Source organism: Cynocephalus volans, chromosome 5 (genome assembly GCF_027409185.1).
Source record: "Cynocephalus volans isolate mCynVol1 chromosome 5, mCynVol1.pri, whole genome shotgun sequence".
Lineage (NCBI taxonomy): Eukaryota > Metazoa > Chordata > Mammalia > Dermoptera > Cynocephalidae > Cynocephalus > Cynocephalus volans.
In genome coordinates this window covers 91594358-91617410 of record NC_084464.1, presented here as the reverse complement: position 1 = coordinate 91617410, position 23053 = coordinate 91594358, and the positions used below count along the sequence as shown (strand labels likewise).

The following is a 23053-nucleotide window of genomic DNA, read 5'->3' as shown; positions in this document are numbered from 1 at the left end:
TTACATCATAAACTACATTTTTAGGACTCAAAATGTGGTTTGTGAAGCAAAACCAATATGAGTAAATAAAAGTTTATCACAATTATTTCAAACCCTCCTTTTTAAAAAAAGCATCATCACCATTAACAAAAAATAATGAATTTTGTGAACTATACAGTAGTCCTGTGTTAATAACTAAAAATTAACCTGGAATATGTTTTGGAAGTTTTTCTTGTTTTTTTACTTGTGTGGCCAGTAAGCATTTAATTATACATTTTCGTTTGTTTCCTACCATTACTTGTGATCTTTAGTATCACAAAAGCAGCAACAGCAGCAGCATGTTGTAATGAACACATTTGCTGTGGAGTGGCAAAAGGTTTTGCTACATGACTTGATAGCATTATGACATTGGGGAAAATGACTTAACCTATCTGTGCTTTTCTTTCCTCGTTTGTATGTAAAAACAGTACTCATGTCTAAAGCTATCGAGAGGATTAGATGACTTTATACAGTGCTTAGAACCATGCCTGGTACATAGTATGCACTCAGTAGACACTAGATGCTCCTTCTGGTTTTGTTAATATTTCCTGTGGGACTTTTGGCAGTTACTTAGCCACACTAAGCTTCAGTTTCCTCATCTGTGAAATATATACATTATTGGTTACTGTAAGGATGAATAGGCATGATGTATAAAAGGGCACAGCGCCCCCATAAATGTTAATTCATGTTACTGCTACTCTGACTAGCATTAGCAACAAGAGAGGTGGTGCTGGAGGTGGTGCTGCTCACAATGCTATAAAATTCTCAGTTCCATAAATCAGAATAAGCAGGTTAGCAGCATTGAATTCCCAGTAACAAAGTAATTAAGAACAATGCAATTTTTTTTAATCAGGAAATCCCACTCCTTTTATTTTTCAGACAGTGCTACAACAAGTACTTGAAGATGGCCCAAAATACGGATTAAAAAGTGAACTTTTCTCTGATCTTCCCCAGAAGAAGATTGTGGTCGAATTCAGGTGAGTGCCTACCCATCTTATGTAGTTATTAATTAAGCTGACTGGGCAGGTGAGTGTTTTAACATCATTGTTTGGGATCTCACTAAATTATACATGGAAAAATAGAAACCAGTGAGATTATATTATTTTTTTTAAAATCACAGTGAATCAATCAGTAAACCATGAGTAAAATGTCTAGTGACTGTAATGTTTTCTTTTCTTTTTTAATTAAGTATTTAACAATTACGTTTTTGGAAGAACTAGTTATTCATTTTAGTAGACTCCTGAGGCAGAGGTAATGGTTACTTACGACCATATTAAGAATTTTAAAGTAATTCGAAGTAATGGTTACTACCACATTACGAATTTTAAAAGAATTTGAGAACAGAGACTTGTAGTATTTATAATATATTCTTTTTATACTACCAGAAAAAAGGCTTGAAGTTTTAATATGCCTCTAAATAGTCTTCGTATAACTTTCTAATATGGTATCAGTATAATCATCTAATATTTAGAGTGTTTTGAGGTAACCAAAAAAGAAAAGGGAACACTAAGAACTAACGCTTTTATTGTCCAGTTGATATTTTCATTGCACAGTTGACAGATTGACAGCTCAAGAACATGATCAGAGATACTGTCTTTCTAAAAGCTGAAGAAGAGTCTTGATGAACCGTTTTTCCCTTTAAAAAGATAGAAGTTGCTAGAGCCTTTTGTCTTCCTAAGCACTTATTTCTGTGGGGAGAATTTTTAAGCATTGATACGGAAAATTTTTCATTTTTACCAACTCATTATTGTAATTTATGATAACTTAGTTATGATTAGCACCTGAATAATCAAAGACTATGTTTTATGGATTCTGCATTTGTACTCTCTGCCACTCACTCGTGTTCTTAGAAAAAACAGACCTGCTTAGCCTCAAACTCATCTGTTTATGATAAGGACTGATTGCTAAGTAAGCTACTGCTTCTGTGGAGCAAACAGAATTATCAGTGAATCTTATACTGTCATTAAACCAAAATTAGGATATTTATTATTGGTTTTAAACATTTGTTGCATCACAAAGTCATCCTCACACCAGAGTGGAACTACACTAAGACCATACCCCAAAGTTGCCTGTCTTCAGTGATCTCTTCTTCAATAAGAAGCCGCTGCAAAGCTTAAACAGGGGCAAACTCCTGCCTGTGAGCAAAATCTATCACTTGTTTTTATTTGTTTGTTAGCAGCTGGCCTGTATGGGGATCTGAACCCTTGACCTTGGTGTTATAACACCTCTCTCTAACCAACACCACCTGTTTTTGTGAATAAAGTTCTATTAGAACGCAGCCAAGCACATTCGTTTACATATCATCTACAACAGTTGAATATTATAATGGCAGTAGAGCAGAGCAGAGTTGAGTTGAATTGAGTAGTGGAGACAGAGACCAGATAGCCCAAAAGCTATCCGCTCAGTGCTGCTTCTACTTGCCTGAGGTCACTTAGGTAACTGTGGTCATCTGGAGACTTTACTGGGGCTAGAAATCCAAGGTGGCTCATTTAGTTTTCTGGCCAGGCATATCTTTCTCTCTTTCTCTCTCTTCACATTGTCTCTCCAGTAGGGTAGCCAGAACTCTTTACAAAGGTGCTTAGGGCTCCAAAATAGTGATAGCATGTATCACTATCTTGGAACAGGCACAGCATCACTTCTGTCATACTCTTCTGATCAAAGCAAGTCACAAATAAGAGAGGTGGGATGAATCACCCAGATTCAAGGGAGAGGAAAATAGACACCAACTCTTAGTAGTAACAGTGGCAAAGGATTTTTGGTCATAATTATTTTCATTCGTGTCTTTAAGATGGCGAAGGACGCATCATTTTCTTCTCCAGGGAGGCACTTCATTATCATATCGCTCTTAAACTCCTTTCTATTACCTAACCAGCAGGTAAAGGAAAATTGGTAGGGAGGCAGTATAGTATCTGTTATAATGCTTTCATCCTTGAAATAATGCCATTGTAAGTTTCTGGAAACTTGAAAATTTGCCACCAGTATTCACTTTTAACACCTTCTGCATTTCACTTTCACTGTCCCTTCTCCCCAACTGAGCTCTCAAAATACCCAGACTTCAGTCTTCCTTACTCATTGATTCTCTGGCTTTTCTCCTAAGTTTGTTTCCCATACTACTTTTTGTTTGTGCTTTTAAGAAGTGTCTAAAAATATCCTATTCTATTTGAATTGTATTCTGTAGGCTTTTTGTGTGGTGCTTTATTTGCTTACGGATTTGCCCCTCTCAGTTTTTTCTAAAGCAGTTAAGGAAGGCTGGAATTTAAATGAACATCCAAATGCTGATGACGGCACAGCCTGTTTCCTAGCAGCCATCTTTGCTCACTGATAGTTTCCATCTGGAATTGTTGTGGGACATTGCTACTCCCTCCCTTAGAAGTTTTCCAGATGCTGTACTGCTTATTGTCATGCTTTCAAAGTGGAGACAAACAGGTGGGGAGCAGGGTCAAAACTGATAGAAAACATTGTTCTTGAATGTCTTTTGAAAATGAGACAGTGGGAAAAGAGAATTTTTTAAATACATAGTGTCTTGAATAGACCAGACAACTTTCTTCCAAGAATGCAAAAGATATAACCACTGTGCTCAAGAAAATTTTCATATAAATTGAGATGATGATGATGATGATGATGATGATGATAATAATTTGCCCAGGGTCATAGAGCTAACTAACTATGATTCTGAATCCTGTACTTAACTTTTACAGGCTCCTTTGTACATAGCATAGGTTGTCACGTATTTTGCCATACCTAGGAGCAGTGTGATAAGGTACCAGGGTTGATGGCTGTTATGAGCTTGGACTCTACCTGATAGACGGTGTAAAACTATGGGTCAACTACTGTTGCCCCTCTCCCTGCAAACTCACCCTTTACTGTTTCATACAGATCGAATTGGCAGGGGCACAGCAGTGGTAGCCTTTCCTCTTTTTTCTTCAGCATGATCTTCCCCACCCCCTGCTTTTCCCAAATGTGAGGTACTCTCATCAACCAAATTTGAGACCTCTGGTAAAATGGAATTTGAGAGGTAAGGTCAGCAGTTCTGTTGATAACTAAGTCAGTAACTTGAGTAAGATAGTTTATTTCTTTGGTGTCTCCTGTGGTTTGTATGTCCCCTCAAGCTTGTGTTGGAACTTAACCCCCAATATGGTGCTGGAAGGTGGGGCCTTTAAGAGGTGATTGGATTTTGAGGATCATGTTTCTAGTGGATTGATCCATTCGTGGAGTAAGGGGTTAATGGTTTAATAGGTTGTCATGGGGGTGGGTCTGATGGCTTTATAAGGAGAGCTAGTAAGAAAGTTAGCTCTGTTGCTCATGCCATTCTCACCATGTGACACCTTGCATCACTGAAGAGAGTCACCACCAAGAAGGCACTCACCAAGTGTGTTCCCTGGACCTTGGACTTCCCAGCATCCAAACCTATAGGAAATAAATTTCATTTCCTTATCAGTTACCCATTTCAGATATTCTGTTAAAAGCAACAGGAAATTCACTAATACAGTCTCTTTTCTTATCTGCAAAATAACAATAATAATATGTCTTTTCTTAAAAGATTGAGGAAATAACATTAAATAATTTAACAAAAGTGCTAGTGAAGTGTCCAGTTGTAATTTATAGTGGCTACTTTGGTTGTTAAAGGAATTGAATTTGTATTTTCCATTTCATTTTATTTCCTTTTCAATAGGAATATGGTGCCAGAAAATGGCAAATTGATAAATTCAAGGAACATTTTGTCAAGGCTTAAATACTTAGATAGATTCAGTTCTTCTAATCCTGGAAGAAAACTACAAAATTCTGTGAAAGTTGTTTTTTCTTTCTTTCTTTCTTTCTTTTTTTTTAACAGATATATTATAAATAACTAGTTTTTAGAAATTGAAAGACTGTAAAAGGGTATTCAGTGAAAAAGAAGTCGTCCTATCCCAGTTTCCCAGTTCTCTCATATGGGCATCCACCTATATCAGTGTCTTGTTTACCCTGCTAGAGATATTCTGTGCATTTATAAACAGACCACACATTTTATACATTGTTCTACTCCTTGCTTTTTTTCACTAAACAATGTATCTAATGTTCCTTTAATATTAATACATCCGGGGCTGACTTATAATTTTTATTGTTTCATAGTATTCTGTTGTCTGGGTATTCTTTTTTTCCTCCTTAAATTAGTTTTATTGAGGTGTAATTACATATAATACAATACAATTCATCATGTGTAAGCAGTAATTGTAATTTGATGAGTTTGGGCAAAGGTGTACAGGTTGTGTAACCAATTATGGTATGGAACTGTTTCTCTAGGGGTTTTTCCCCCCCTTATTTTATTGATTTTTTCTTTTCTCTATATTATTTCCTTTTATTCTGCTTACCTTGGATTTAGTTTTCTCCATTTTTTCTAGTTTTGTAAAGGAGAAGCTTAGATTATTGATTTGAAGCCTTTCTTCTCTTCTAATGTAAACATTTTGTACTATAGATTTTTCTGCTTTAGCTGCATCTCATAAATTTACTAGTAAGGCAGTAACGTGCCACAGTCCTGGACTCATCTTGTTTGTTCTCATTCTCTCAGAGATCACAGTTTTTCATTGCCTGTTATCCAGTATCATAAAACCAGTGTTTCACATATTTTTCTGGTTTCTGCTTGTGTGAAGGCAGAAGGGTAAATTCAGTCCTTGTTATTTTCTTTTGGCTAGAAATGGAAGATTCCTTATTTTTTTAAGCCTATAGAAGGACATTTTCTTTCTTTCTAAATAATAATTAAATGAACATCTTTGTAGCTTCATAATTTCATAATTGTGTGTACATATCTATAGCATCAAGTTTTTAAATTGTAACTCTTGAAAAGCATTTATAACAAGGCTTTGGAGACAGGTCAGAATTTAAGCTCTAATTTTATCACTTTTAACCAGCTATGTTCAAATTAATTCATCTAAACATACACAAAACAGAACAGTGTAATTAATCCCCATGTGCTCAGATGCAAGTCATCATATTACCACATTTGCTTCCTCATCTCTTTTCATTGTTGTCTTAGTTTTAGTTCCCTCATCTGTAAAATAAGAGATGAGTACCTTCCCTCACTGCTGTTATGAGTATTACATGAGTTAAGGCATATAAAGTGCATGAAACTGTGCCTGACAGGTAGTGAACGCTCTAGAAGCATTTGCTATAGTTCTATAATTGATTACAACTTCTTGAGCACACACAGGTGTGATAAATGTGTCAATTGAGAATTTGGAGTGGTAAATCAAATTTCTGATTATCCCTGGAGGTTTTATGCATAAATATTTTTACATTTTCAATTTTAATTTCTGATACAGTAAATATTGGCAGACATTACCCATATGAACAAAATTTCTTTGGGGTCCTCAGTAATTTTTAAGACATTAAAAGTTTTGAGAACTGGTGCACTACACTTAATTTCCAGTTATCTATGTCGTTTTTGTCAAAACAATATCTCTGAATTTCTTCATCTTTTTGTCAATCCTTAAATATATCTGCTTCATAAATGTGCCACTTCTGTGTGTGTTATCACTTCATGAGTCATAGGATCAGTCTCACTAAGATGATTGTTTTCTGAGTTCTAATTTATCTTTGCTCTAAATTTCTAATTTTTAGCTTATCTTTGCCCTAAATTGGCAAAGGTGCCAGTCCCCAATTAGGCCCTAGTCCCCAATTATGTGAAACTGTGGAGGCATGACCTAGTTCATTCTTAGAACTTTTGTCCTTAGAATAAAAAAATAACTTCTGCAAATTTTTTGCAGTTCACCTAATGTTGCCAAAAAATTTCATGTTGGACATTTGCGTTCTACCATCATAGGTAAGTGTTTAGTTTCACAGAAAATACTGAACGTACCTTTGGGGAAGTATTTGATAATACAATTTAATGGTTTGGTGCTAAAGTAACAAAAGGACAAAAACTTTAGAATTGATATGAGCTAATTAAATCTTACATGAAACAGGAAAAATTGATTTAGAAATGGAAAAATGAAATTCATTTCAAAACTAAAAGATTAACTCAGTAATTGGTTTTAACTAGTATGTATGTTATGATTTTAACTATCTAAAAGTGTGTATGCATATGGAGAAGAACTGAAAGATGCAAAAATAAAAATAGTTATGTGAGTATGATAGCAACCCACCAAATTTTTTTTGTTCACATACTATATTTTGTCTTAAAAAAGCAACTAATCTCAGTCATGGGAGCAATAACTGGAATGTTCAAGACTGGAAATTAAAACCAGACTATTCTAATAAAGAGAGATTACCATAATACTTCATGGCTGTAATGCTTCTTCAGTATATAATATACTTATGATTTTTATTTATTTAAAATATGACATTATGCAGCAGCCCAATTTAAAAACTGAAATTAGAATTGTATATTAGAATTGGAAGGGACTTTGAAGTTTATCTCATCTAAGATGTCTTCCAATGTAGAAATCTGTGTGTTGTATATTTTAGAGATAGTCATTTAATCTGTACTTGAATACTTTCAAGAATTGGAGAAATTAGTATTTATGGAATAGATTATTATTGAAATGGTGTTAGCTCTTATTGTTACAAAATTCTTGAGCAGCATTTTAAGAGAGAAAATGACAGGATTTGATGAAAAAGCATAAGACGGTACTCTGTAAGAAAAGCCACATGAGTAAGTCAAAAGGATAGGAGCGAAGTGATGGGTAGAGCACGATAAAGTAATTTGTTGGTTAAGGGAAATATTTAGATCAGGAAGAGCTAATATTTATTGAGAACTTACCGTGGTACATGTTTTCATATGTTATCTCATTTAATTTCACAACAGCCCTGTTTGGTAAGTACTGTTAATAACTTTGAAGAAATTCAGATACCAAAAGTAACTTTCTTAAGATCGCATGGCTAGTAAGTATGGTAGCCAGGATTTGAAATGGGGCATTTTAATTCCAAAAACCTAGGTTCAGACATTTAATTGGATTTATGAGATAACAAGGTGCTAAGAAAAAATAGGATTATAGTCTGAGTTGAAGAAGGTGTTTCCTATTGCTGGGACTAGGTAGACTGGCAACGTCTAGAAGTAGGGCAGCTGGAAAAGAAGGTAGCTGCAGTAATTTAGGTCAGGAATGTATATTGATGAGGGTTTATTTGCAGAAAATTAAATCCATTCTTAGTAAAAGCAGAAACGGATTTATTACAGGATATTGAATGGTTTACAAAGTTATTGGGAGAGCTGAAGAATCTTTAGATTAAGCTTACGTAAATGACTCCCGAAACTGCCCCATAGAACTTGGTCATCAAGGGAGCTCCTGCCTCTTCTGCAGTCATTTCCACTGCTCCTGCTACACTGCTACTGCCACAAGCAGGAAACTGCCACTGCTCCTGCCATGACTTCTAGAATCCATACAGGCCAAAGAGGCAGCCCCATAGCCTGTCTTTCAGTTCCTTGGGAGGTAACAGCAGGACACTAGGACCTGTGTTAGTGGTGCCACATACACACAAAAACCTTCAGAACTGTGCTTATCAGAAAAAATAGAAGTAGTTTCCCTTCTAAATCTCACACATGGTGTGTCTGATTGTCCAAACCTACATGACTTCTAGAGCCCTACCTGCAAGAGATTCTGGGAAATGTACTTTTTAGGTTTCCAGCTTCTGCAGTATATGAGGGCACACTAGAAGCCGAGTGAAATAGATGTTGAATGTCAAACCAGCCTCAACAGTACAAGAAGGTGAAGGCCTTGGACTACTTTGCATGCTGTTAGGGAGCAGGATGAACTTTAGTGATTGAAAGGAGATAGAGTGAACTATTTAGGAAACAAAACAAAACACAACAGTGTGGTTCAGGTTGTTAGGGTGCAACCAAATTAAGTATTTCTTGTTGATTATTGAGATTCTGTTATTTTCTGTCTCTCACATTGGCTAGGAATAGCAGTTACTCTAACATTGTTCCCAACTCTTATTAGTAATGCTGATGAAAATTCTGTTCTTATAAAAACTGTGGATTCTTTAGCATAACTGTCCTAGAAGTAATTTCTTACTCCCTTTTCATAACAAAGATGAAAAACACAATAATGAATGATTTAGTAAAACAAAAAATAAATCAGTAAATTTTGTAAAAAGGATTTTTCTTTGTTATACTTTGATAATAGAAGAACATGGTCCTTATACCAAAATGGATAACAAGAATGAGAAACTGTATCTTATTGATTACCAGGAAATTTTATAGCAAATCTCAAAGAAGCTTTAGGACATCAAGTAACAAGAATAAATTACCTTGGAGATTGGGGCATGCAGTTTGGTAAGAATGTTTGAGATTATATTTTTTCATTTTATCGTAAAGTTTAATTTTTTAAAATATCGTGTCACTTGATCATCTGGTCAGAATATAGGCAGGATCTCATCAGATGAAGTAGTACATCCTACTATTTTTTCCTAAAGGCTCTTTTGCATAAAATTTTACATTTTATTTATTAGAGTAATTCTCAGCACACAAGTAAGTTTAGAGGAAGGAAACTTTACACATTCAGAGGAAGACCTGATATATATATATATATATATATATATATATAATGTGTGTACTTTTGTGGCTTTAATAATTTATTCGTTAATTTGCTAGTTAAATGTGTTTTTAATAATTTATTAGTTAAACGTAGAAGTGACTATACAGGGAAGAAGTGAATCTAGCTATATACACCCTTTTCAACTACAACCCTGCCATTTTAAAATCTAGTGAGGTCCAGCCTCCCTGGGCCATCTTAAATGAAGTGGGATCTGTTATCATCACATAGGCCAGTGCTCAGAGGGAAAACAAAGTGCAGTACTTTGGTTTACTCTTTAACTGTACTAACACTGGGGTTGGGAGGTGTTAAAAGGAAAAGAAATGAAGAGAGGAGTGAGGTCCAAGTAGCTGAGTGCCACAGATTAATGTCATGGTTTTATTCAGAATCACTCCTACCTCATTTAAACCAGTAATCAAGGTGTGGGAGGACTAGGTAAATGACGTTGCTATGGTAGTGAAGGACTGGTTGCATGTGAAATACAAACTTTTAAAAATCTCTGGCAACTATCATGTGGAATTTAAGATCCAGTCCTAGTGTTACTTCTATAAAGCGTTCTCTGACACACAGATACACCCTTGCACTCCTTCTCAATTCCGAAGTTTCTAGTAGCCAGCTCTACTCAAATAGGCTTTTATCTTATTTGTGTATTCTTATGTGTGTGCTCCTCTCCCCTGTATTCTTATTTGTGTGCTCCTCTCCCCTGCTAGATGATATGTTCCTTGAAGGCAGGGACTGTCTTAATTATTTTTATATCTGCAATGCTTGGCTCATAAGAGGCACCCAGAATGATGAATGAATCTATTCTAGGAAGTGTTTTACAGTACTAATTCAGAAGAAAGGCTAGGTAATATTTTAAAGCTTCGATAAAGTGTGCAGTGTGCATTGTCAATTTTTAATTTTGCTGACACTATTGTGTTCACTGATACTATTATGTTCACTGAAGTGAAATTATAATTGCCCCAAAAAAGGCCTTTACATTTGAAGGAATTTTTTTCGTAAGAGATTTATCATGGCCTCTTATTATAAATATTATCCTAAAAAGGGTAGAACTTGAGCCCATTAACAGTACCTTTACTGCACACTGTGGGAGAATCAGAAAATATGGCCTGCATTTCAGAAATCCACCTGTAGTTCAGAACAGTTGGTAGTCAGAGGTTTAGTCTCTAGGCTCAGTAGTCAAATTTAGTAGATGGCATCCACTTTATATTAGTTTGACCAATTTAGATATTTTGCAGGCATTATCAAATATATGATTATGGTATTAAGCTTTAGCTGCAGGATTTTATTATAGCGGTTTTTCTACTATGGTTAATGATCTGTCAACATTTTCATTATAACCATCATTATTGAAGAATTATAATTTTGCTGTTTCAGCTACCCCTGTTTAAAAATCAGCAGACAGTTCCTAAGCACAGAATTAGTTTTTGAAAATGTATTAGATTGAATGTTAAATGGAAATGGTCTTTTTTAGAACACTCTGGGCATCTTTCCACACCCTGCTCCCAAGACCCTGAATCATAATCACATTTGCTCTTGCTTTAAAATGAACAGAGCTTCTGGCATCCTTCTCATTCCTAAGTCGCAGAGTATTGTATATCTCCGGTGTTCAGTAGCATCCCATTTTCTGCTGAGGTTTGTATAGAAAAATGTACACCAGCAAGGCCCTTTAGATCAGAAGCTTGGTAATTGATATCGTTGTAGAAAAAGAGTGGTTTTTAAAATTGAAACTACTAAAAAAAAAGCTACTTATTACTTCTCTTGGCCCAGGATGCATATATCCTTTTAAACTGAAATTATGATAATCTTTTGGCAAAATATCTTGAAGGTAAATATCCATATCCTACTTTACAAACCTCAGTAAGTTTTTTTTAAAGGTTCAAATTAACACTATCCCTGAACTCTGTACTTATCAAATGCTGAAAAAGTATACATGACCAAATAAAAGAATTTTGTTGCTTGGTTATCTTGAATCGGAAAAGTGGTCAGGGATATTTCAAGATTTATCTTTCTTTTTTCCTTCATTTATTTGAGAACTAATACTATAATAGCAAGCCCATTCCCAGCTTTGTATTATTTTTACACCTATAAGCTTAAAAAGAAAGTTCGAAGTCACTTCCCATCAGTTTTTCACAAATTTTGAGTGCCTAGTGCCTAGCATAATGTCTTTTCACAAAGTAGCTGCTTAATAAATGTTTTTTTTATTAATGTTGGCTAGAGAGGTGTTGGGCACTGTTAGTGCAAAGTTAAATTAGTCCTAGACCCTGCCTCTGATGAGCTCATAATCTATTGGTTTCTGTGAACTTAATTTCAGTGATCTATTCAGTATATTGAATTTGTGATTCAATATGTTGAATTTGACTTGTGTTAGTTTTATGGGGTAACAGAAGGAGAAAGCATGTGTTTTGCAGTATTTCTCAGGATACATAATTATGAGAGGTTGATCTTTTTAAAGAACTATACCTGTGTCCTGCCATGACTGTTCTCTAATGTTCCATTTTATAATTTTTTGTTTATGGACTATCGTGGTAGGTCTCCTGGGAACTGGCTTCCAACTATTTGGCTATGAAGAAAAACTCCAGTCCAATCCTTTACAGCATCTCTTTGAAGTAAGTTGACAAGAAACTATTAGAAAACAAGCGTTTTTTCAGAGTACTATGCAGCTTGGTAATACATTTTTAATCTCAGAGGTTTAAAAAATAAATTCTTTAAAACAAGGAACCAAAATATAATTGAAAATGTTGCTTTTATTTTACCAGAGTCTTCTTTGCATTTCCAAATCCAGATGTTTCTTTTATTACTATTTTAGTTGATTTGGGACAGTATTTCTCTAGAATCTTTTTAGAGTAAACACACAGGATAACAGATTTGACACAGAGAGAAATTTATCCATTTTTTGTCAGTTGATATATACTGCAGCTTTCTTCATGGTGATAACTATAAATTCATTTAGACTTGAAAAACATAAATATATATCTTTTTGCTCTTTTTTGGGTGTTGGGGAAGGCATATGCTTTTCTCTCTGAATTTGTGTATGCTTTTTTCATTTATATCTTTCAGCTCATTTTCCTGGCTATTACCTACTGTGAACTCCTTTCTGTTCTACTTCATTGAGTCCCATGTATACCTTACTTCTCTATCTTCAGTCCTGCCTGGAGTTCATTAATTAAGCTCTTCCTGTGCAAGTAATCTTCAGGGATGTGTTTCCTTTCCATTGTCCCAGTTGTTATCTCTCCTATTTCTGGGCCACACAAAGGAAACACAGATATAATGTCAGCAGTATTGGTGACATACCAGGGGATCAGAAAGAATAAAGATGTTCTGCCAGTGTATGAGGAAGAACGCTTGCCAAAATAATGCTTTACTTCTCCAGCTAAAGCCATTGAGAGAACTTCATCATTTTCCTTTTTGTTACCTGATTTTTCTCCTGCAGCTGACTTTGCAATTAAGTTGACCAAAAACACATTCTAATTCTTAAAGACCTTTAAAGGTTTGTCATTTCCTCCTGAGTCCATGCCTGTACTACACTTTAAATGCCTACATTTTGATTTATTCTGTTAGCCAAAAGATTTCTTCTGTCTTTCCCATTAGGAGTTTTATTGATAAGTAAGAGTTTAAAAATTAATAACTCTTTATGGTTGTCTATGAATAAATCATGCCCTCTTACTTTTTTTTTACACTTTGAATAATGTATTTTTTACCACAAGCTTAGCAAACCTTTCTTCAGATCCAGGCCCACAAAGACACCCCATGGCACAGGAAATACAAATAACTACTTGTGTCATTGATTTAGAGTACAGCTTGAGATACAAGAGTACTCTTACCTTTCTCCTGTCCTAGCTCAAAAGTTTTAATTTAATTCTACAAGTAGTGAATCTGTTTCCTATAATATTTAAATATTTAAGTAAAATCTCTTCTCCAACTTTATAGAGACCTGAGTATATGTTCTTTCTATGCAGTTTAATATAATTTCCTTCCTTTTGAGATTCATAAAAATAATGGGAGATCAACATCTATGTTAGAAGTTAATTGATGTATACACATAAGGAAAGAAGAAGGGCAGGGGGTACTTCTCCTATGAATGATTAAAAAGTCAAGGAATAATGCTGTTGCTTTCATTAGTGTTCTTTTGCCTAATAGCTTTGCAAGGAAGCAGCATTTATAGACAAAAGTGGGCAAGTCAGATACACCTACTTTGCTGTTTGTTATAGAAGACAAAAGTGCATTAGAGCACTCACCTGTTCTCTTCCTCCTTCCTTTGCAGGACAGAGAACATGCAGAGCCTCAAATGGCAGCCTCCAGGTTATTATATCTTTATGCTAATTTTTGCAGACCCAGTTTTTATTTTAAAATTTCAGTTGTCACTGTGGATTACTTTCAACAACAACTTTTAGCAAAATTGAGGAATTTATTTTTTGAGCTTAAAGCAAATGATGTTATTCTCAATGTTCCTGAAAGTAAATCTGAAAGTCATATAAACAACTGAGTTTATTTACTAGTTGAAAGATGCTCTTGCATGCCCTACAATGTCGGAGATGGCATAGGTAGTAATACAGAATATCTCCATCATCGTTTAAGATAACCAGTGTAGGTAACCAAAAAGTCAGAGATAGTAATTCTAGGCTTGGTAAGTGTTTGGTGTATTGGTAAATAATGGCACTGGCTGATGAGAAGTAGAACTTTAGAATAATCTGCATTTATCCTTTGCTTATTTGTAAAAAATCAATTTCTCAAAGCTTTTGAGAGGAAGGACCATATCTTCCTGATCTTTTATCACCAGCCCCAAATTCCATGCCTGGCAGTAAATGTTTGAATGGATTTGATCTTATAATTCTCTTTTGCGCCTTTCTCTATTTTTAAGTTGTGGAATATAAAACCTATTGTTAGTCCAGGGAAAGACTAACTATTGTAGGATACACTAATTACCATTGATCAGAATCTAACTTACTTTATTAACCCAGTCTACTAACAAAGAACCCAAGGGCCAGACCCAAGATTCTGAAATAGGCAGTCTGGCTCCCGAAGCGCTCTATGCACTACCCTGCACCCCGCACCCCCACCCCCTACTCTACAAAATGCCTTTCTGAGCCATTCATTTCCATTAGTTGTAATTATATATATGGCATATTCCTTTCTTTCATCCCCCATTTGCTTTTCCAGGGACACAATCAGTAGTTCGATTTTGGCAGTTTCAACCTTCTGGCATTATTTGTTTTGAATTTGGCTTAGACCATCCAGTGGCAGATTTTGTGGCCTACCTCCCTCTAAATTGTGCAATGATCAGTATCTTCCAGTTTCAGTTTCTCAGCTAGGTTAGAAATAATATTATACGATAGCTTTAGCATTTCTTTTCTGTGATGAAAATATTTAAAACCCACAGTCCTTTCTCTGCCACTTTTCCATTTTGGTGCATATGATTCACTACTGGTTTTTCTCTATAGGTATACCTATAGTTATTCTTTTCCCATGACATCTGGCTGTGTTGTACATGGACTTAGGACTTTTGTTGGCCAACAATTGAAAACTTTTCTTTAATCGTTCTAATTTGTTTGTTTCGGTCATAAAACATGGAAGTAATTTTGTAATAGTTCCCTCCTCCTCCTGAATTGGCTGATGAGTTAAACAACTAATATATTTGTTGTTTAGAATTCTCACTAGTGATTCAAGGAAAACATTTGTAATAAGTTTTGGAACACTTATTGAAAAGCCTTTCCACATATACTGAAAAATAATTTCTTATGGTAAAAAGTTAACCATAAGTATTAAACCTGAATCATGGGTATATAGGTGTCATTATTTACTTTAATCTGTTTTAATAATACTTTTTAAAAGTAACTTCTCAGGGTTCCTCCTAGATTTAAATAATTTGAATAGACTTTGATAACATCTAACATGGTACCTTTAAGTATATATAACCACTTTTTTTATTTTGCTACACGTTTTCAAACTTGACTCGTTGCATGTTGCTTATTAATATGGATTTTGATAACCATAGAAATTCCTCTGAAATATAAGGGCAGCCTCTCAGAAGAGATAAATATCATGTCAATAAATTATAAATTAGCCCTATATCCTAGCACTGGCATTTATAAAGGTAACATAATGTCTTGACACAAGTAATATAAATTTTTTCTGAGTTCAAAATAACCCCTGCAGATTCTATATCATTATTTCTACTCTTCCCCTTTCTAAAAGGATCTTAGGCAATTGCAGTGATGAGCATTTCATAAGAGAAGTAGAAAGTCAGGAGATAATGTATCACTAGTTTAATATTTCATAACAGATTTAACCCTGAGCTTCCCTATATCAATACCCACCCCCCAAAAAAGTAATAAGTAGAAAAATAGGGTAAGATCAAATCATGATTTGATGAGTGATAATGTTTACTTGCTCTTGTTTTTAAAAACATGGAACTACTAGTATATATTTTTCAAGAGACAATGTTTTTCCTGACTTTAGCTTCTCAAAACAATTTCTCAAGCTTGAGTAAAGAAAATAATTCAAGACTAAATCATTCTAGTCATATATAGAAATACTTATGCAGTTAGAAATTTTTATTTTATAAAAAGTTGTATTCAAGATTTCTTTATTGGTTAGGTCACATTTCTATTTTCAGGGAATGTTATTATTATGGTTAGTATAAGCTTTGCTCCTTAATAACACTTTTATGGAAGAAATTGCTCATAAATTAAATGTCTAATTAAATCTGACCCCAGTGAGCACTTTTGAGAGTGGTGAAAGTCAGTTTAAGACATTAGTGAGGATTCTGTACCTCCCAAGTCACACAAAGTTCCCCATCCCGTCTTCTCTGCATCCCAGGATGGTCATAGAGGACTCTTCTTGTCTTCAGTCCACACTGGTCCCTAGATGCTTAATATCCTAGCCTACATGATACCTTGGAGGCATGCAGCTCTGCTGGTGTGACAGACTTCACCTGGGAGGTCCTTGTTGTGGCCCAATTTCACAGGCCTACAGGCCAGCCTCCCTTGTAGGCACAGTGTGAACCATTTCCTTCTGAGGGCCTGCTACCACCATAGGGGCCGCCCAGCTTCTCCTACACCCAGGAGTGTTCCCCATCCCTTCCCCAACCTAGGCAATTCTCCTTTCTCCTATCCTGGTAGTTTCTCTGCTTTGCCATTGCCCCCAACTGTCCTCTCTCAAGCCACTAGCCTTTCTACTCTATCCCTGTTTGTCTGGGACAACACTACTGTGTTTCATTGTCCTCTGAGTCCTCTTAGAATGAGGATGGAAATACCTAGCAAGAACAAAGTGCACATTAATAGCTCAGTAAATATCTTACCCCACTGAAATGTGCAAAAAATACATTTTTCAGCAATGTTATGAGAAATGTTATGCTTATTAGGCACTAGTGCATGGTGATCTACAAGGAGTTAATAGTTACCACCCATGAATAAAGATGTAAGATATCATGGATGTGATTATATATGCACAGAGAATAAATATCCAAGATTCCCAATACTAAAAGAAGATGAATGGAGGGTAAAATACTGTTTATATGCTACTCATGGTGTATTAAGGAGGAGAAATTTGATAATTAATCAGTTTAAATGAGTTATTTTTTTACCTAGCAAGTTTTGACTTTATTGTTAACTGTTTGAGGTATTGATATATTAAATTTCAATTATATAAATTTGTTTGGATTTTTAAATTTTATTTAACATTAGGAATCTGTCTCAACCAGCAGTTCTCCAAGAAATTTCTGATCAAGGCATGTAACCACATTAAATAATGAACTTATTTGTTCAAATTGTAACCATGGAATTTGTTACTTGTTCTTTTCTAGACAATGAGGTGAAAATTTAATGCATTTTAAGATTGAGGACACATAAATATATAGATAAATGGATCTACGGTGTCCAAGTTATGTTTACCATTCTTAGCAATTATTCTCAGTATTAAGACACGAATGACCAGAGATGGAGTGAGAGTCCTGAACCAAGGAGTTAAACTATGCCTATGTGGCTAATAGTATTCTAGCATCAAATTTAAAAGATTGGGAGTAAGAGGGCATTGTCCACTACTTTTATTTTTCATGCGTGGTTCTTTATATTTGGGCAGATCATCCCAAAAGTTGACTGTAATTATCTTAATAAATTAAAATTGAAATAAAATGTCACATGTTCTTTGGCAACCCAATATCTAGAAATAGTGAAGAATAGAATAGAAATAAGGAAGGTTCAAATGCCTTTAAGAAAATCTAAAACATTTAGTTTATTGCCTAATGGAAATATGACTGGTTTTTGCATTCTAGTAACTAAAGGAAAAATTGGGTTTTCATCCTCAAAAACACTTTACTAAGCCACATTGTCTTATCAAATCCAAATTTAAAATGTCCTTTTTATTCCTTTGTGTCTAGATCTAGCCTCAAAAGGAAGCTATCTTCAACATGCACACTTTTTAAGGGTAAAAGTTGCATGGTAACTGTAAATTAAAACTGTATATAATTTCTGAAGTACGTAGTATTAAGTTTATGTATAAAGAAAAGACATTTCTAAAATGGTGATAAATGTTAATAATTATAGTTTTATATTGTACATTTACAGGCAGATTGTTAAGTGCTTATTAAGAAGCTTTAGTGTCAGTTGATTTTCAATAATTTTGTTTTATAACTACAAATTGCTGAAATGCCAAGATTATTCAGGTATTAGGAAGGTTTCATTTTGTTTTATTTCTATTTTAAACTTTAAAAAGGAAAAAGGGTTTTGGTAAAGTTTTTTTCTAAAAATATTCATATCAGTAACTTGAATGCATAATAGATTTTTAAATGTTTCATTCACTATTTGGGTTTAAAGTCTAGATTAAAAAAAAATTAACGCCTTTTATTTTCTGAAAATAAGGACATTTTGTATATGTTTGCTTATAAATTGTGTATGCACATGTATGTGTATGTGTGAGAGAGAGAATCAAATGATTTGTAGATGCGTATGTATTTACTTCTGTAGGCTGGACTGTTAAGCAGTTGTCAATGGGTAGGTCATTCAAAGGTCAGGAAGCCTGCAGTTTACTGTCTTAAGGGACCCTCTGTTTTCCCATACCTTACCCAAATCTTTTTTCTGTTTTCTAACTATCATTGTATACAATATTCTGGACTTACTACTAGGACCCACATGGAAATTTATTTTTTATGATATGCGTCAGTTGTCCCCAAGACCCACCCCCAGGTTCAGTGATTGGCTTGGAGGACTCATCGGACTCAGCATATAAATTGACTCGTAGCTGCGATTTAATACAGTGAAAGGATACAAATCAAAATTAGCAAAGGGAAAAGGCATATGGGACGAAGTCTAGAGGAAACCAGACCCAAGCTTGCAAAAGTCCTTCCCAGTAGAGTCACACAGGGTGTGCTTAATTCTTCCAGCAACAGATTGTTACAACACATGTGAAATGTTGCCTACCATGGAAGTTTGTTAGATACTCCATGTCCGGAGGTTTTTATTTGGAGCTGGTCATGTAGGCACTGTCTGCCTAGCACATACCAAATTCCAAACTCTCAGAAGGAAAGCAGGTGTTCTGTATAAATCATATTGTTTGCATAGTTTAGGCACAGTGAGCCACTTTTATCAGTTAGGCTGGTGGAAACATTCCCCAAATCCAAGTACCTAGATGCTAACCAATGGCCAACCCTCTAATCAGGATTTTTTTACTTTTTTTTTTTTTCTTTTTTTTCTAGGCAGAACATTTTAAAGATAGCAGCCTCAGGTCTGCTATGTTAACTGTTTTCTGCACAATGTGACTTAAAGAGAAAAAAATTAGGTAATTTTAACCTTTATTTAGCAGTATTTATTCATTCAAGTCTGCCTTTCCAGTAATTAACACAAACCATCTGTGAAAGGTGAAACATTTTTACCTGGAGATAGATGTTTAATGCCCTGTCCCTTTTGGTTGTAACTAGTGGGTATAAGCCAATGTACTCTCTAGCAATAAAATCATTCTTTTCTACCCAAATGCTGCTGCCATAGTATTTTGATGATATTACTATAAGCGTTTAGAAGCCTCATTTTTTTAATAGTTTATTTACCAATTTTTAATGCTACTTTAACAGCTTTCTGGAAATAGTATGATGAATTAGTCATTCATGTTTCAACCAAGAAGTGAGTTACAACTTTGTTGGGAAAATAGAATAGTTTGGTCAGGCGCACTCGCCTCGGGGCAGGTTGGGAGTGGTGCAACATTCTTTGTGGGCAGGTTGTGTGTGGGTGGAGTTAGTGTGCATGCGCGGCACCAGGGCTTGGCTGGCGTCTGCCTCGGGGGCTGCCAGCCACAACCATGCTCTCAAACCTACGGTTCGAAGGACCTCTTGGCTGGTTACCTAGCTCATAGACCTGCGTGTGTGAGGGGACTGGGGACCCAGCCTGGCATGTGAAGGGTTTGTGACCCAGTCTGGACACTGGGCTTAAGGGGTCTGTGAGCTCCAGACCCAGCCCTAGCTCGACAAGCTTGTAAGTAAAATCTTTGTAATCCATATGCATAACTTAAGTACTACGTGAAGTATGATGTTGATATTTTAATGTCATTTATTAACACTGTACTTTGGAGACTGGAAAATGATTAAATATGCATTGGGAACATAACATCCTAGAACTGGAAGATTGAGCCCTTAATAAACTATCAACTGCACTCCAGTCATTATGTGGGTGCAGAACTAAACCAGCTAAGACATCTGGTGCTAAAGACACTCCAAAAGTGAGTGCTGCACAGTTTCTAGGAGCACAGGTTGGAGTGTGATTAAGCCACCTACCCAAAGGTCTTACTTTTTACCAAGATCACCTATTTTATTGGTCTTTAACAGATTGAGAGAAAAAATCTTTCGTTAATACAACTGCTAAATCATTCTTTGCCCTTTTTTTGTCAGATTGAACCATTCTACTTTCTTCACCCTTTCTCAGAGAAGTTGTAGGAATAGTAATTTTAAACTTTGAAAAATAACAGCAGAAATATCACCTTAGTCTAAACCAGACATTCTTAGCCTAGGAGTCTATGAACTTGGATGGGAAAAAAGTTAAACACTTTATTTTTACTAACCTCTATCAGAAATTGAGTATTTTCCCCCATTGTTATATCCCAGATTAATTTTTAAAAAATACTTGGTTAAGTGTATTTCAATGTAATTATTTCCTCTGTAATCCTATGTATTTTATTTTATGCATTTAGAAACATTTTGAGAAGGGGTCTATAGGATTCATCAAGGGCCCATGGCAAAAAAAAGAAAGAAAGAAAAAAAAAAAAGGTTACACTCTGTAATGAGGCCACTTGGGTAACTTTTAAATGGGAATCCTCAGAATTGTGCTTTGCTTCCTTTTCCTTATTGAAGATAATGGTGTCTGGAAATGCTCTTCATTTAATGTACTGTTGTACTTCTAGGTTTATGTACAAGTTAATAAAGAAGCAGCAGATGATAAAAGTGTAGCAAAATCAGCACGTGAGTTTTTCCAGCGATTGGAAATGGGTGACATGGAAGCACTTTCACTATGGCAAAAATTTCGAGACTTGAGCATTGAAGAGTACATTCAAATTTACAAGGTACCTGTAGACTCTCCCCTCTGCTCTCCTATGATGTGGTACAGCTCTTGACTGGTACTAAAGCTGTTTCTCAAGCTCATGTTTTTAGATTTGTGGTTGAGTTGAAAATTGGGACTTAAATTTGTTGTTTGGGCTGAGCTACAAAATAATCCAAAAGAAGTATCAGGTGACTTTTTTATCATTCTTTCACTTTTTAAAATTTTTTCTTCTTTTCTTCCTTAGGCCTGTATGTGATGCATATAGATAATTAATAAACATTTGGTGGGGGGGGGAGGACATAACAGTGAATAAAAGAGATAAAAATCCTTGCTGTCATGGACCTTACATTCTAGCATGGAGACAGAGCGTAAATTAAACAAATTAAAGGCAGAGCAAGTTAAGCAAGGAACGTATATCATCTGATAGATGATGCTACTACATGGGGAGATCGATGTGCTCTGTGAGTGGAATGAGGAGAGTTTTGGTAAAGAAGCTCATGTGGCTGGAGTAATTAAGCAAGATGAAGAACAATAGGAAAGGAAGTCAAAGAGGTTGTATGGTGGGGCATAATGTAGGACATTATTCAGGGCTGTCCAATATAGCTTTTTGCGGTGATGGAAATGTTCTATATCTGTCCTGTTCAATGTGGTAGCCACTAGCCATGTGTGGATATTGAGCACTTGAAGTGTGGATAGAGTGACTGAGGAACTAAATTCTCAATTTTATTTAATTTAAATAGCCACTCGTGCCTAGTGGCTACCATATTGGACAGCACAGTACCACTGTGAGGACTTGGTTGGTGTAGTGGGAGCCATTAGAAAGTTTGAACAGAGGAGTGACTTGATCTAATTTTTATTTCTCCCCTATGTGACAGATAGTAAAGCAACCTTAATTTTGTCTTAGGGTAAGATAATATTGAATTTAACATTTTTTTGCTTTTGTTTTTGAACCCATTTAGCGTCTAGGAATATACTTTGATGAATATTCAGGAGAATCATTTTATCGTGAAAAATCTCAAGAAGTCATAAAGTTGCTGGACAGTAAAGGACTCCTACAGAAAACAATGTATGATCAGGTTACTATTCTGTAGTAAAGTTATTTGTTCTTTGAAATTGGTATTGTATTCTTTCAGTAAGGGCAACAGAATGTGGTGTGCAGCCTGGCATTTTTTTATGGTGCTTTTTGCTTTTCTAAATACTTTCCCACATGCTGTGGTGAGGTTGCTGAGATCTACAGTAAGAATGAATCTTCCATCTGAAATTGTGAAGAAGGAAAAATAAATCTGTACTAGTTTTGCTGTTGCTCCTCAGACTGCAAAAGTTACCACCACAGTGTGTGATAAGTGCTTAAAGATGGAGAAGGCATTAAACTTGTGGGTAGAAGACATGAACAGAACCATGTTCCAGTTGATGGCAGTCAGGTTTGGTACCATCTGCTGTTTCAAGCATCAACTAGGGGTCTTGGAGCATATCCCCTGCAGATAGGGGGACTGCTGTACATACCACATTTTTTAAGTCAATTCATCCTTTTCTGGACACTCAGGTTAACTCCCTATCTTGGCCATTGTGAATAATGCTGCAGTGAATGTGGGAATGCAGATGTTTCTTCAACATACTGATTTTATATCCTTTGGGTATATACCCAGAAGAGGGATTGCTGAACTAAATGGTAGTTCTATTTTTAATTTTTTGAGGAACCTTCATTCTGTTTTCCATAATGGCTGTACTTATTTATATTCCCACCAACAGTATAATAGGGTTCCCTTTTCTCCACAGCCTCACCAACATTTATCTTTTGTTTATTTCATAAAAGTCATTCTAACAGGTGTGAGGAGATAGTTCATCTTGGTTTTGATTTGAATTTCCCTGATGAGCAGTGATGAGCACTTTTTGGCCATTGGTATGTTTTCTTTGGAAAAAAGGGTGTTCAAATCCTTGCCCATTTTTCAGTTGGGTTATTTGTTTTCTTTCTACTAAGTTATTTGTGTTCCTGATATATTTTGTGTAGTA

At 35.3% G+C, this 23053-nt stretch overlaps 1 protein-coding gene across 1 annotated transcript in view; it reads left to right on the top strand.

Moving 5' to 3' along the window:
- RARS2 (arginyl-tRNA synthetase 2, mitochondrial) overlaps positions 1 to 23053 on the top strand; it is a 65567-nt gene that overhangs the window by 31200 nt on the left and 11314 nt on the right. The window contains exons 5-10 of the mRNA XM_063097738.1: positions 898 to 995; positions 6759 to 6814; positions 9182 to 9265; positions 12057 to 12133; positions 20907 to 21065; positions 22003 to 22109. Of these exons, the coding sequence (XP_062953808.1) occupies positions 898 to 995; positions 6759 to 6814; positions 9182 to 9265; positions 12057 to 12133; positions 20907 to 21065; positions 22003 to 22109 (581 nt within the window). The remainder of the gene's footprint in view (positions 1 to 897; positions 996 to 6758; positions 6815 to 9181; positions 9266 to 12056; positions 12134 to 20906; positions 21066 to 22002; positions 22110 to 23053) is intronic.